The sequence below is a fragment of the Gobio gobio genome (assembly GCF_949357685.1).
Source record: "Gobio gobio genome assembly, chromosome: 2".
Classification (NCBI taxonomy): Eukaryota; Metazoa; Chordata; class Actinopteri; order Cypriniformes; family Gobionidae; genus Gobio; species Gobio gobio.
In genome coordinates, this window is record NC_137098.1 from 24,070,768 (window position 1) to 24,085,313 (window position 14,546).

General features: G+C 38.0%; 1 protein-coding gene across 2 annotated transcripts in view; it reads right to left on the reverse strand.

Annotated features, from left to right (window-relative positions):
• Positions 1–14,546, reverse strand: part of trmt44 (tRNA methyltransferase 44 homolog) — a 141,896-nt gene that overhangs the window by 58,895 nt on the left and 68,455 nt on the right. For both annotated transcript variants that reach the window (XM_079810958.1, XM_079810959.1), the window contains exons 8-9: positions 10,502–10,685; positions 9,957–10,317 (exon numbers count right to left, since the gene is read on the reverse strand). In XM_079810958.1, the coding sequence (XP_079667084.1) occupies positions 9,957–10,317; positions 10,502–10,685 (545 nt within the window). The remainder of the gene's footprint in view (positions 1–9,956; positions 10,318–10,501; positions 10,686–14,546) is intronic.

The following is a 14,546-nucleotide window of genomic DNA, read 5'->3' on the forward strand; positions in this document are numbered from 1 at the left end:
TTTCTTTATTTCGTTTCGGACCAATAGCGCCCGCTAGCATCACCAGCGTGGTCTTGCATAACGCCGCGCTGTTTACACTCGTAAAACTCAAGAAATTACTGTGTTATAATGGCGAATGCATCGGATATATGTCTAACGTTACCTTTGAGTGTAGGTGAGGACACGCTCGAGCTGCACGCTGTACAGTTGGAGCTGGAGGCTCTGGCAAAGCAGATCGATAACCTCCTGAAGAGACAGGCCGATCTCAGGGATCGACAATCAACGCTAGAGACATCGCGGGCTGACGCTCACAAGTCCGCAGTAAGTAATGTTATCACTCCGATGTCTTTTACTCCTTGTGTTTCCATGCTCAGGGCACGAGCACCCAGAACGCGATCATCCCAGGCCTCCTTCACTCCGACGCAGACACACCGCGGGCCCTGGGTGATTCAGCAGCGGAAGCCTTCGATATCTCCACCTGCAACCGTTTCTCCCCTCTTGTCGAGACGGAATGCGACGCTGTGATAATCGGCGACTCCATTGTCCGGCATGTACATGCTACCTCAGCTAAAGGTAAGGTGCGCAGTCACTGTTTTCCTGGTGCTCGTGTTCTCGATGTCGCTGCGCAGGTAACCGGCGATTCTGAATGGTGACGAGAGCATCGGTGCTGTTGTGCTTCACGCGGGGGTGAACGACACCAGGCTGCGGCAGACGGAGGTTCTGAAGACGGACTTCAGGAGCCTGATCGAGACTGTACGCAGAACATCACCCAGAACATCACCCGCGTCGAGGATCATCGTGTCCGGACCGCTTCCCACATACAAACGAGGACATGAAAGGTTCAGTAGACTATTTGCTCTAAATGAATGGTTATTGTCATGGTGTAATGAACAGAAGCTGCTCTTTGTAAATAATTGGAATCTTTTCTGGGAGCGGCCTAGGCTTTTCCGTGCTGATGGCCTGCACCCCAGCAGGATCGAGCGGATCTTCTGTCCGACAACATCTCCAAGACGCTACGCACCGTATGACTAGTAAGTCAAACTACACTTGACAGTTCTTGTTCTGTAGTGCATTGTATAGAAACTGTGTCTGTTCCACGAATATTCATGTCAAAATCCTCTATAGGATCTAGAGAAAATCTGATCATTATTAAACCAGATAATATTAAAAGAAATGAACAAAAACATTCTCTAAAACTTGGTCTCCTTAACATTCGATCGCTCACACCTAAAGCAGTTATTGTAAATGAAATGATCACAGATAACAGCTTTGATTTACTATGTCTGACTGAAACCTGGCTTAAACCTGATGATTATTTAGGTCTAAATGAGTCTACTCCACCAGGTTACTGTTATACACACGAGCCCCGTCTGACTGGTCGTGGCGGCGGTGTTGCAACTATCTATAGAGATATTATAAATGTTACTCAGAAAACAGGACACAGGTTTAATTCATTTGAAGTGCTTGTGCTAAATGTTACACTCTCAGATATAAGAAAAAAATCCCTATTATCTTATGCTTTGGCTACCATATATAGACCGCCATGGCCCTATGTTGATTTCTTAAAAGAGTTTGCAGATTTTCTATCAGACCTAATGGTTACTGTCGATAAAGCACTAATTGTCAGTGATTTGAACATTCACGTAGATAATACAAATGATGCGCTAGGGGTTGCGTTTACAAATTTATTAAACTCCTTTGAGGTCAAGCAAAATGTAAATGGGCCCACTCATCGTTTTAATCATACACTAGATTTAATTATATCACATGGAATCAATCCTACTGATATAGACATCATACCGCAAAGTGATGATGTCACTGATCACTACCTTGTAACGTGCACACTGCGCACTGCTGATATTTTACATACTGCTCCGCGTTATAGACCAGGAAGAACAATTCTCCCAAACACTATTGATAAATTCACAAATAACCTACCAGATTTATCGCAGCTGCTCAGTGTACCCAAACACACAAATTAACTAGAGGAAAAAACTAGCAGTATGAGCACCATTTTCAAAGTACTGCACCGTGGTACAACAATATTACTCACGCTATCAAGAGAGAAACTCGTAATCTAGAGCGCAAATGGAAACAAACACGTTTAGAGGTCTATAAAATTGCGTGGAAAGACAGCACTTCCCGTTATAAAAAGGCTCTAAAAGCAGCAAGGGCTGAGCATTACCATAAACTGATAGAAAATAACCAAAACCCCATGTTTCTATTTAGTACAGTGGCCGGGTTAACAAATAAACGCACATCAGCTGAACAAAATATTCCAGTACAGTTTAGTAGTAATGACTTTATGAATTTCTTCATTAAAAAAATCGAAAACATCAGAAAAACAATTATAAATGTACAACCGTTGACAGGGTTTTACGACTCAGCCTCAATTATAACCCCAGAAAAACAACTGCAGTGCTTTACAACTATAGGACAGGAAGAGCTAAATAAACGAATCATTGCTTCTAAACCAACAACATGTTTATTAGATCCAATACCAACTAAACTACTGAAAGAGCTGTTACCTGTAGCAGAAGAGCCTCTTCTCAATATTATTAATTCATCTTTAACTCTAGGTCATGTCCCAAGACCATTCAAGATGGCAGTTATAAAACCTCTCATTAAGAAACCACAACTAGATCCAAATGAATTGGCAAATTACAGAGCTATTTCAAATCTTCCATTTCTGTCTAAAATACTAGAAAAAATTGTGTCTGCTCAATTATGCTCTTACTTACAAGAAAACGATATCTATGAAAAATTTCAGTCTGGATTCAGAGCCCATCATAGCACAGAAACTGCGCTCGTTAAAATCACAAATGACTTACTCTTAGCTGCTGACCAAGGCTGTATCTCAATACTAGTTTTACTTGATCTTAGTGCAACATTCGACACCATAGATCATAAAATACTCTTAGATCGTCTACAAAATTACACTGGTATTCAGGGACAGGCATTAAAGTGGTTTAGATCTATCAGAGCGTTACCAATTTGTCTATTTAAACAGGGAACAATCAAAAATAACGTCTGTAAATGATGGAGTGCCGCAAGGCTCTGTGTTAGGCCCTCTGTTATTCTCAATATATATGCTGCCACTTGGTAATATTATATGAAAACATGAAATTAGTTTCCACTGTTATGCCGATGATACTCAGTTATATATTTCAGCACGACCAGATGAAATCTCGAAATTATCCAAGCTAACAGAGTGTGTTAAAGATATAAAATATTGGATGACCTGTAATTTTCTCCTACTAAATTCAGATAAGACTGAGGTATTACTTAATGGACCAAAAACTGGTACACAGAATCTCTTAAATTATAACTTACATTTAGAAGGATGTACTGTTACTTCATCTGCTACAGTTAAAGACCTGGGTGTTATATTAGACAGCAACTTGTCTTTTGAAAATCATATTTCAAATACTACAAAAACAGCCTTCTTCCACCTCAGAAACATTGCTAAGTTACGAAATATGCTATCTGTCTCTGATGCAGAAAAGTTAGTTCATGCATTTATGACCTCTAGACTAGATTACTGTAATGCACTACTAGCTGGCTGTCCTGCCTCCTCAATAAACAAGCAACAATTAGTCCAAAATGCAGCTGCTAGAGTTCTTACTAGGTCAAGAAAATATGATCACATAACACCAATTCTAATATCTCTACACTGGTTACCTGTTAAGTTCCGTATCAATTATAAAGTATTGCTACTGACCTATAAGGCCCTAAATGGTTTAGCTCCTGTGTATTTAACTGATCTTCTATCGCCTTATAACCCATCACGATCTTTAAGATCACTAAACTCAGGGCTTCTGGTAATACCGAGGATATCTAAGTCAACTAAAGGAGGGAGAACGTTTTCATATTTGGCACCTAAACTATGGAATGGCCTTCCTAATAATGTTCGGGGCTCAGACTCACTCCTCCAGTTTAAATCTATATTAAAGACGCATCTCTTTAGCCAGGCATACACATGATGCTTCTCCTAACCTTGTACTCTATAGTTATATCAATGCACATGATTGTCTTTGCTTAATGCCTAGAACAGCAGCTACGCTAATTATTTTTCTGTTCTGTTTTATCTTGGGACACCCATCCAGAGGTAACTAGAGAGTCCGTCAGCTCCAGTCTGGATCCAGGTTCTCGTAAAGACTTCAGATGACCATCACCTGTGAAGAGACGACTCAACTCCTGCGAGGACTTCAGATGACGCATCTCTGCATCAACACGCACTCATGCTCATCTATATACCTATTCATTAACAACCTGTATTCTTATTTCTATGCCATAGCTACAACCCCAAATCAGAAAAAGTTGGGAGAGTATGGAAAACGCAAATAAAAAAAAAAGAAGTGATTTCTAAATTTACTTTGACTTGTATTTCATTACAGACAATATGAACACAAAATATTTCATGTTTTGTCTGGTCAACTTCATGTCATTTGTAAATATGCATCCTTTCCTGTCATTCAGACCTGCAACACATTTAAAAAACAGTTGGGACAGGAGCAATTTAGGGCTAGTAATGAGGTAAAATGTGACCCCGTCTGTGAAACCCCGGCTAAAGTCGCATAATCTAATGATGAGATATAGAGCGTAAAAGTAGTCAGAGCCATAAAAATGACCAAAACAGGTGATTTGTGTTTATTGCTGTAAATGATAGATTATACCAAGGGCTTTGAGATGCAGTACTCAATTTTTCATTTATAATATTATAAAAACTGAAATAAATGATTTTATTGACACTACGTTTTATTATTTTGCACCAAAAAATACCCGACGTGGGCTTCTTAAATATTGCTTTAATGTTTACTTTCGACGCAGAAACAACTGCTGATTCTTATATCATTCGGTTCAGAAACATATTTTTTACAATTACAAAGTGCAAACAGACCATAAAATCAATCCGCACGACCAACGATCAGGTCAGTGTCGGGAAAGGCAAGAAAACGGCGACTTAAGCCGGGTTCCGATTTCTGTGTGGATTTCTTTGTGCCATCACCGACATTTCAGGAACAGCTTATTAGTTTTCTAACTACACCTTCTGCCGATATATCCATCTAATTTTAAACACATTTAATGGCTGCGACGTGTCAAAATAGTTTGGTTTTTGGATGCTGATGCGCTGGGTTTATGAATTCGCTCTCTGACAGGGCGGCCGCGGCACGCGAAGCGCAAGGGAGAGAACAGCTGATAGTTTAATTAATAAGGATTAATATAGGCCTACTGTTTTTTGTAGGCTAAATAAAGAACCCATATTATATATTAATATAAAAAAGTTGCGTATGTCCTTCGGAAGCAAAGCTCTTGCGTCTGATGTTTTGGTTTCGGTTTGTAATCCTATACGATAGGACATGCATGAATATGAGAACATAAAGTGCAGGACGTGCTTTATGTAAAAGAGTTATTAAGCGCAATGAGCCATGAAAAAATCATAATGAATCATAAGCTAATCGAAAAGTGAAGATTCACAGTTATCACTAACTGTATAAAGTTTGAGACTGACCTGTTCACTTGGTAGGGCATTAGATTTACTTTACAAGTGTTACACAGTGAGATTTTCTATGGATGTTGTAAATATTAATGGATATATATAGGCCTATTAATTACATTTTCTACTGAGATTTCATTTTACTAATAAAGTTATAGTCTACAAATCATTAGAGTGAACTGACTTTGTAAATCAAGCTCTTGTGGTACCCCCATTCGTTTCAATGTTTCACGCTTTTTGGACATGCACATCATAATAAATAGACTTGTTTTACAAAACTCTTAGAATTTTCCCATAAATGTGTCCTATATCACTGAAAATGGGAGAATCTTAGCTTTTATGTGGTATATGGCACGTAGTCAGAATAATAATGGTTAAAATGTTTTGCAATTTAAAAAATAAGCTTGGTTTTAAAATTAGAATTTCTCAAAATCATGATTTTCTGAGGCCGAAATTCAAATAATTTTTGACATGGTCTTACTCAGTCAATATTAAAGATATCAAGGTTATATTTTCACAGAATGTTCTTTACATTATATAGGATGATTATGTATAAAACAGTGAATCACCAAAAAATGACTTAAGCTGGGTTTTCACAGATAGGGTCACAAATGGTTAAATAATGATGTGATTTGAAACAGGTGATGTCAACAGGTGATTGTAATTATGATTTGGTACAAAAGCAGCATCCAAGAAAGGTCTAATCCTTTAGGAGCAAAGATGGGCCGAGGATCGCCAGTTTGCCAACAAATACGTGAGAAAATTATTGAAATGTTTAAAAACAATGTTCCTCAAAGAAAGATAGGAAGAGATTTGGATATTTCACATTCAACAGTGCATAACATAATTAAAAGATTCAAGGAATCTGGAGGAATTTCAGTGCGTAAAGGACAAGGGCGCAAGCCTAAGCTGAACAACCGTGATCTCCGATCCCTCAGGCGGCACTGCATCAAGAATCGTCATTCATCTATAAGCGATATCATCACATGGGCTCAGGACTACTTTGGCAAACCTTTGTCAAGTACCACAATACGTAGTTACATCCACAAATGCCAGTTAAAACTGTACTGTGCCAAAAGGAAGCCCTATGTTAACAGTGTCCAGAAGCGCCGTCGACTTCTCTGGGCTCGGAGGCATCTGGGATGGACCATCACACAGTGGAAACGTGTACTGTGGTCAGATGAATCAGTATTTCAGGTATTTTTTGGGAGGAATGGACGCCGTGTGCTGAGGACCAAAGAAGAAAAGGATCATCCAGACTGTTACCAGCAGCAAGTCCAAAAGCCAGGGTCTGTCATGGTATGGGGTTGTGTCAGTGCCCTTGGCAAAGGTAACTTGCACTTCTGTGAAGGCACCATTAATGCTGAAAAGGACATAGAGATTTTGGAGCATAATATGCTGCCTTCAAGAAGACATCTTTTCCAGGGACGTCCATGCTTATTTCAACAAGACAATGCAAAACCACATTCTGCACACATTACAAAGTCCTGGCTGCGGAGGAAGAGGGTACGGGTACTTGACTGGCCTGCCTGCAGTCCCGACCTGTCTCCAATAGAGAATGTGTGGCGCATTTTAAAGCGCAAAGACCCCGTACTGTTGCCCACCTTAAGACTTGTTTGCAGGAAGAATGGGACAAAATTACACCTGAAACACTTCATCACTTGGTGTCTTCAGTCCCTAAACGTCTTTTAAGTGTTGTGAAAAGGAATGGCAACATTACAAAGTGGTAAATGCTTTACTGTCCCAACTTTTTTTTAAATGTCTTGCAGGTCTGAATGACAGGAAAGGATGCACATTTACAAATGACATGAAGTTGACAAGACAAAAAATGAAATATTTTTTGTTCATATTGTCTGCAATGAAATACAAGTCAAAGTAAATTTAGAAATCACTTTTTTTTTCATTTTTTTTTTTCATTTTCCATACTGTCCCAACTTTTTCTGATTTGGGGTTGTATTATATTGATTATTAATAGATAGTTAGCTAATCTGTGTGCTTGTATATGTGCAATTCTGAAATGCATAACATTTACAAATCAATTTAAATTGTAATGTAGATGCATTTTCTGTGAAGCTGCTTTGAAACGATATGTATCGTGAAAAGCGCTATACAAATAAATTTGAATTTGAATTTATTAAGTTAATTTAGAAAAATGTTTAAAGCATTTTTTTTATTTTAAATGAAAGTTTTTGTTTTTTAAAGTAACGACCAAGCGGACTGAGTGAGTTAACAACACATGTTTGATCCATTTATCCTCTTAAATCAACACTTTACTTGTCTTGTTTATAATACGTTTTTTTTTTTTGAGGAAACGTGTTCAAAAATTAATAAATAAAAAATAGGCAGGTTGTCTTAACTTGCACCTCTCCGCAAAATTAATATTAATCCGATCTTCAATTATTGCGCTAGCCTATGCACATTTAACAGAGTTCACGTCAACGAAAGCAACAGATATGAGCTGCATTATAGGCTATTCATCCGCTCATTTCAAGATCAAAGACCGCAATATCAGAACAAGTGACCTAAGCACTGTAAGATCATTAGTCTCATTCGTTTTAATGAAGATGATTGTGTTTTTGAGCATCTAAGAAGTTCGGCAGTTTGCGTGTTGGCTTGCTTTACTCATTTGCGGCGATACTCTAAACGCTGTGCGAGCCGTCTTGACAGTCGTGGAGTCATGGTCTCATGTTTCCACCTGCAGCACACCTCATTGTTTCTTTTAATTAATGAATGTCTAAAATATAAAATGAAGGAAAAAGCCCGTGTTTGAGGTATGACGTGAAAATTGGCCCGAACCCCAGCCCCAGGGACAGAAATAGGGGCTCTTAATCTGTTCTATAACTGAACATAATTATTTTTACTAGCTATTATAATATATCAAAACTGGGACGTAACAGATCTGTGTGTTTTGTATCACTAGTTCATTGCCCGATCGCGGAGCATATAGTGCCCGCGTGAGGCGCGCCGCTTCTCCAGATTCCAGCCTTTATTAAAGAGACGGATATGTTCAGCTCCTTCCCTCCGAAGCTTCGAATATTCGATGTTGATTACTACCAAAGCTTCGAAGCTCAAAAATTGGTATTCGGACCAACCCTAGCTGCCACATGCATCTCATTTTCTTCAAGTTCATTTAAGACGGTATTTAACTCATTTAAGACTCCTATTATGAGAATACTCAACAAAACTAGCATTTGGGCAACATTCTCTGTGGTGTTGTTATTGTTTGTTCAAGAGCAGAAGAGAACTCGATGCGTGCACGAGACTGACGCGAGTGTCTGTGCATCGAGTGTGTGCGTGTCAGGTGTCCCTCAATCAGCGGACTGAGTAGCACCCACACAGATAGGACATTGACATACAGCGTGTTCTCTTTTGTCTTGTCGCGCAGATAGTTTAAACGCATTTATATGAATAAGAGCGTGACCATATGGCAAAAATGACTAGATTTTGTCGATCAGGAATTGATTAGATCATTGGATCATTGTAGTTTGATTGGATTGCTGTGATCTCATGCAAGTCACATGTTGTCCCGCCCTTGCGCCGGTAAACACGTCATCAGAGAAGAGATGTCGTTGCAAGAGGGAGGGAATGTTATTTTGATTAAAGATTATCGGGCACATTCATTAAATATATACATTTTTGTTGTTGTGCATCGATAAATCACTTATAATAAAATAATTTAATATTCCATAAAAAATAAGAATTGTACATTTTGATTTCATGGTGACTGTAATCAACATGGTGACCTCTATTCTTTTTTATATTACATATATTAAAGTCACGATGAAACGGAAGTAGCGGCAGATATTTTCTTCCACATTGTGATGTATATCTGAGTATAATGGATTATTGAAAAATGAAAAATTTAGGTCAAGGACTTGGTTTTGCATCAGTGGTCATTTTTAAATTAAACCTATGAACAGGCATTTAGAAAATACATATGGTGAATTTTTTTCAAGCCAACTTTAACTGTAACAGAGTAAAGAAAGATATAGCAAACTACACATACACCAGAAAGTACATGCTTTTTATTGCATGGCTTCCTGGAGTTTCTCTCCTGGTTTTTAGGGATGCACCGAAATGAAGATTCTTGGCCGAAGCCGAATAATTATAAAACACTTGACCGAAGCCGAATACCTTACACGTTTTTTCAAAACGTGGTGTTCAGGGTGTTCATTTGAGGGTGCTTAGACAGTGTCTGCAAACGGCTATTTCTGCGTCTATCTCGGACACTTTTATATGCTTCCACATTTCCAACATGTTTGCCCTCATTTAGAAGCGTGCACGCCTCTCTATCTCACACGCTGGTTGCTATATTTGATTGCGTCATCAAAAACGTCATTGTTCGGTTAAATTTATTATTTAGTCTTTACACTTATTCTATCAATATTTTCAGTTGCCGAACATTCGGTGCATCCCTACTGGTTTTTAGGCAACCAATGTCTCATGACACTTCCCAGTGAAACATTAGAACTATTCTTACCTCCTGTGTTCCAGGCATCACCGCAATCACTGCTCTCTATGTTTCTCTCAGTCAGACTCAGCAATGCTTTTGCCACTCTCAGAACCAATGCATCCACAAAATCCCTTGGAAGAGCTGAACAATTCCTAACAGCCTCTGTCTTTTGTCTTGGTTGGAAGCCATTCACCCAGTCATTCGCAGGGGTTGAGATATTCTGTCCATTGTCATTGTGAGGTCCATCATGGCCACATTGATTGACATTCATACTGACCCCATAGCTTGTAAATAAGGCCTCACGCCCCCTGATATAATCACTTCGCCGCTCTTCTACCATAGCCTCCTCGGTCTCTCTGTAGCTCCTACCTTTGCCTATTATGCATACCTGAAAAAGAGAATGACACAGCAGAATGAGGCTCTCTACAGAGCTTTTTTTCACGTTGATGCAAGGAGATGATGCAAGGCTGTTTTTTTGCTTTTGTTATGGCAATGTGAGAAGCTGCTAATGGGTGTAAATCTCAAACAATCAAGCCTAGAGCCCCAGCTCTACAGACACTGGACCAACCTACCCGTTTGGTGGAGGGTATCCTCAAACAATCCTCCTCTGTGTGGAAGCCACAAACTGTGCTGACATCTGTGATGAAGTCAATGTACTCCTTATACTGAGACTTCTTACATTGTCTGCGCTGGTACTTCCCACAGAAGTCAAAGAAGCAGCAGGGAAGCACAAAGTAACGGCATGAGTAAGATGATCTAGGCGAGATAAACATATAGGAGAGAGGATATAGCAACAATCAAAGAGTGAAAAATACAGACCTACAAAAGTTCTGTTTCCTACGAATATAAATAGGAAAAGCAAATATTTAAGTTGACCAGTGAGTGGGGCACTTCTAGGCCCCGTACACAGGGAAACACGTTTTTTTTTTTTTTTTATCGTTTCGGCTTAACAGATCCGGCATTTTGGGAGCCTGAAACCGCTATTTTTTTAAACCAGGTCCCAGAGTGGATAAATCTAAAAACGGCACCCTTGCTTTTTCTGGTGTACAGCAGTGTTGAGAGTAACGCGCTACAAAGTAATGTGTTACTGTAATTCCACTACTTTTAGCGGTAACGCGCATGTAACTAAATATTTTTTTAATCAAGTATCGCAATTACAATTACTGAAATTTAAATGAGTTTGTTACTCACGTTACTCTCTTTTGTGAAAAATTAACGCTTGCAGTCAAGCTCAAATCTAGGCCCTAAACCGGCCCATGTCCGACAGCTTATTAAAATTCTCGGCCCGAGTCCGACTGGAGCTTGTGTTTTTGTTTTGTTTTTTTTATCCTCCCTATTGTTGCAGCCATTAAAATAGTTCAGTTTTGTTTTTAATGTCAAAGTAGTTATATTTAGGTTTTTTTTCTTTAACCCCTAGGAGTCTGAACTGTTTTGGGTCCCTTTAGAAGTTGACATGCTCTGACATTTGTGCATTTTTCAGATGCTTATAAACATATTAATGGCAAAAGTGTAATTACACTGTATTCAGCACACACTGGGCTTACATAATATGTGAGCAACATGTTTGTACATGCTTGTATTTTTGAGAGAATAATGTTTATGCATAATTTTTGAAATGACAAAAAAAAAAAAAATTTAATTAAAGGGGTCATATAATGCCATTTTTGTACAAGTTAATATGATTCTTTAGTGTCTAAATGAAAAGTTTGTAATATACTTTAATTAAAAATTCTCATTAGTATTGTAAGAAAACACTCATTTTACCTGGTCAAAACAGCTCTGTTTTCAGCAAGACATTTCAGTGCATGTTACTTTAAATGATAATGAGCTTTGCTCACCCCGCCCCTCTGCTCTGTGGGGCGTTCGGTTCGACACAACACCACAACACACGTGGAGTGTTGCCTTGACAACAGTTGAGGGTATATTTTCGAGAAATAATGGCAACGGGAGTCTCTGAGGACACATCTGAGCAACCTTATCATTTTGAACCGGAGTCGGACCAGGAACAAGATGACGAACCCAACGAAGTTCAAACAGGACGTTTCTGAATGGTTGGTTAACGTCATATCACTTTGATCTATCTTTGTACTGGCAGAGTAGCGTAGTGAGATACGAATGCTATGTGTTTACTGATGTATACGTTAGATCATTGACAGATTGATGTTATGTTATAAGATTTTTTTTGACATTACTTCTTAATCAGTAACAGACACCGTTATAAACCATCTACAAAAGTAAGCTTAGTGTAGTGTTACCACGTTAACTTTATCACCCGCGTACAGTTTGTAATAACCATAACGCGTTATTCATTATAAACGTGGGATTATTAATTATATTGAGAACGTCATACACAGAAAGCATGCCGTAATGTAACTTAACCTGTAAACTTTAGCCTCATTCATCGTGAAGCGTGCAAACGATTTGCAAAGATTAAAGGTTAATAAAACGTTACACTCACATCTTCTGAAGGTGCAGCAGGAACACAATCCTTTTTTCAAGAGCAGTTTATTAGCAAAACCTGCTTTATACTGACCCTCGTTTATAAAGCAGTCTGCTGAGAAATGATTCGCGCAAACATTGGCGTTGATCGGGGGGAATATTCCCTTCGAAAACAAATCTCAGCAGCCACTGTGTCTTCAGCGGTTCGGATTTAGGAACATCAAAATGACTGCTGTGTTCGTTATTACACCCAAGAACAGAACACCACAATCGCTTAGACGCCATTCTGCTCCAGCGTATCAACAATGGCGTATATGACAGCTCGCTCAGGGCGGGTCTGTGTTGAAACGCTGCTGTCAATCAACATTCGTGGGAGGGGCGTCCGACCGTGTAACGTCACAAACATATAAGGAGATTAAAAAAAAAACACTGGATGGATTTTTATCATTATAGGATGGTTGTGTATAGGCACTGCCAACACAGATTTCCGTATAATCAACTTGTAAAAGTGCATGTACCATTATATGACCCCTTTAAGGCTTCAAAACACGCGAGTAGGCGTGAACGAACCATGAATAATAATGTGATCACTCCTGAGAAACAAAGACCTGCATAATAATGAGCTGCATAATAAATTAGCTTTAGGTAGGCCTAGATTTTAGGTTTACTAGATAAGTACAGTAACAGTAAAAAAAAAAAAAGTTTTCTGGGGGAAAAATCTAAATGTTTTTTACTTAAAGTTTTTACTTAAAGCAAGCTAAATTATCTGCCAAAAAAAGAAACAAGATTTCAATCAAAAATGTTTTTGAAAGAAGAGCTAAAAAAATATCATCAAATATAATTTTGAGCTTCAGTCAGAAACACGTGAAATGCATGAGTCAGCGCTAAGGCTATTTTCTGCTATATTGGTATCAAATATTCTAATATATTTATTATACTGTTATATTATATCAAATATATTAAAAACATTGATTAAAATTAAGATACAATTTATACAAAACGAAATTCAGTTTAAAGAAAGCAATTAACTTTCTAAAAAAACAACATAGGGTATAATATTTAAACATCAATATGAAGCAAAATTCATTTAAAAAACATTGATTAATATTAAGATACAATTTATACAAAACGAAATTCAGTTTAAAGAAAGCAATTAACTTTCTAAAAAACAACAACAACAACATAGGGTATAATATTTAAACATCAATATGAAGCAAAATTGGTTTTAAAAACATTGATTAAAATTAAGATACAATTTATACAAAACGAAATTCACTGTAAAAAAGGCAATTAATACTCAAATATCATTTCCATCTTAAGTTCATTTAGGAGACAAGCGTGCAATGCAGCGCTAAGGCTATTGTCTGTTATATTGACTTCTTATAAAATAAGAAGCAACTATATTAAAAACATTGATTAAAATTAAAATACAATTTATACAAAACGAAAACAGGCCAAATAAATCTTGTCTAAACAGTCTTGCCATGTTGCATCAGGATTTATATTTAAACAGTCTTTTTGCGTTTCATATTCACAGATGCTAACTGAATAAACTTACCACAATCAGCCTTGAATTAGCTTTCCGTGAGGAGAATTATTCCAGGATTATTACTCAAAGCGATGTATCTGAACCTTAGCTTCACTAGTTGTGTTTGTATGAATTGATGTGTGTGTGGGCGTCGACGCATGGATCGCCTGTATTTGAATCTGAATGAGCGCGCGGTCTGTGGCCGTGGCCGCATTAGCAGATAATGAGTCAGTAATGAGTTGACTGATATCTCCCACTTTTCACACAGATTACATAAACACAGAATATTTGTTTTCGTTTTGATTTACATGATTTAAAACCTGACATTTCTTTAGACATGTCTCATGTTTGTGTGTCAAGGTTTCACTAAGCTACAGGTCATTTTCTGAAGAGAATCAGATCAGACATCATTGAGAGAGAGGCTGAAGATCGCGAATCATGTTTGTTTCCCATATTTTGCAAAAAGCACAACAATTAGTTGAAAAAATAGAAACTTAACAGAATATAATGATGTAAAACACTTGCAAGAATTATAAAAAAAAAAACAGAGTTATTTGAGTCTCTTTGGCACTGATAAGAAAAAAAGAGCCGATCGCGCCGGCGTGACCGCCGACTCGAGGGGGTTAATACGTTAATTTAGAAAAATGTTT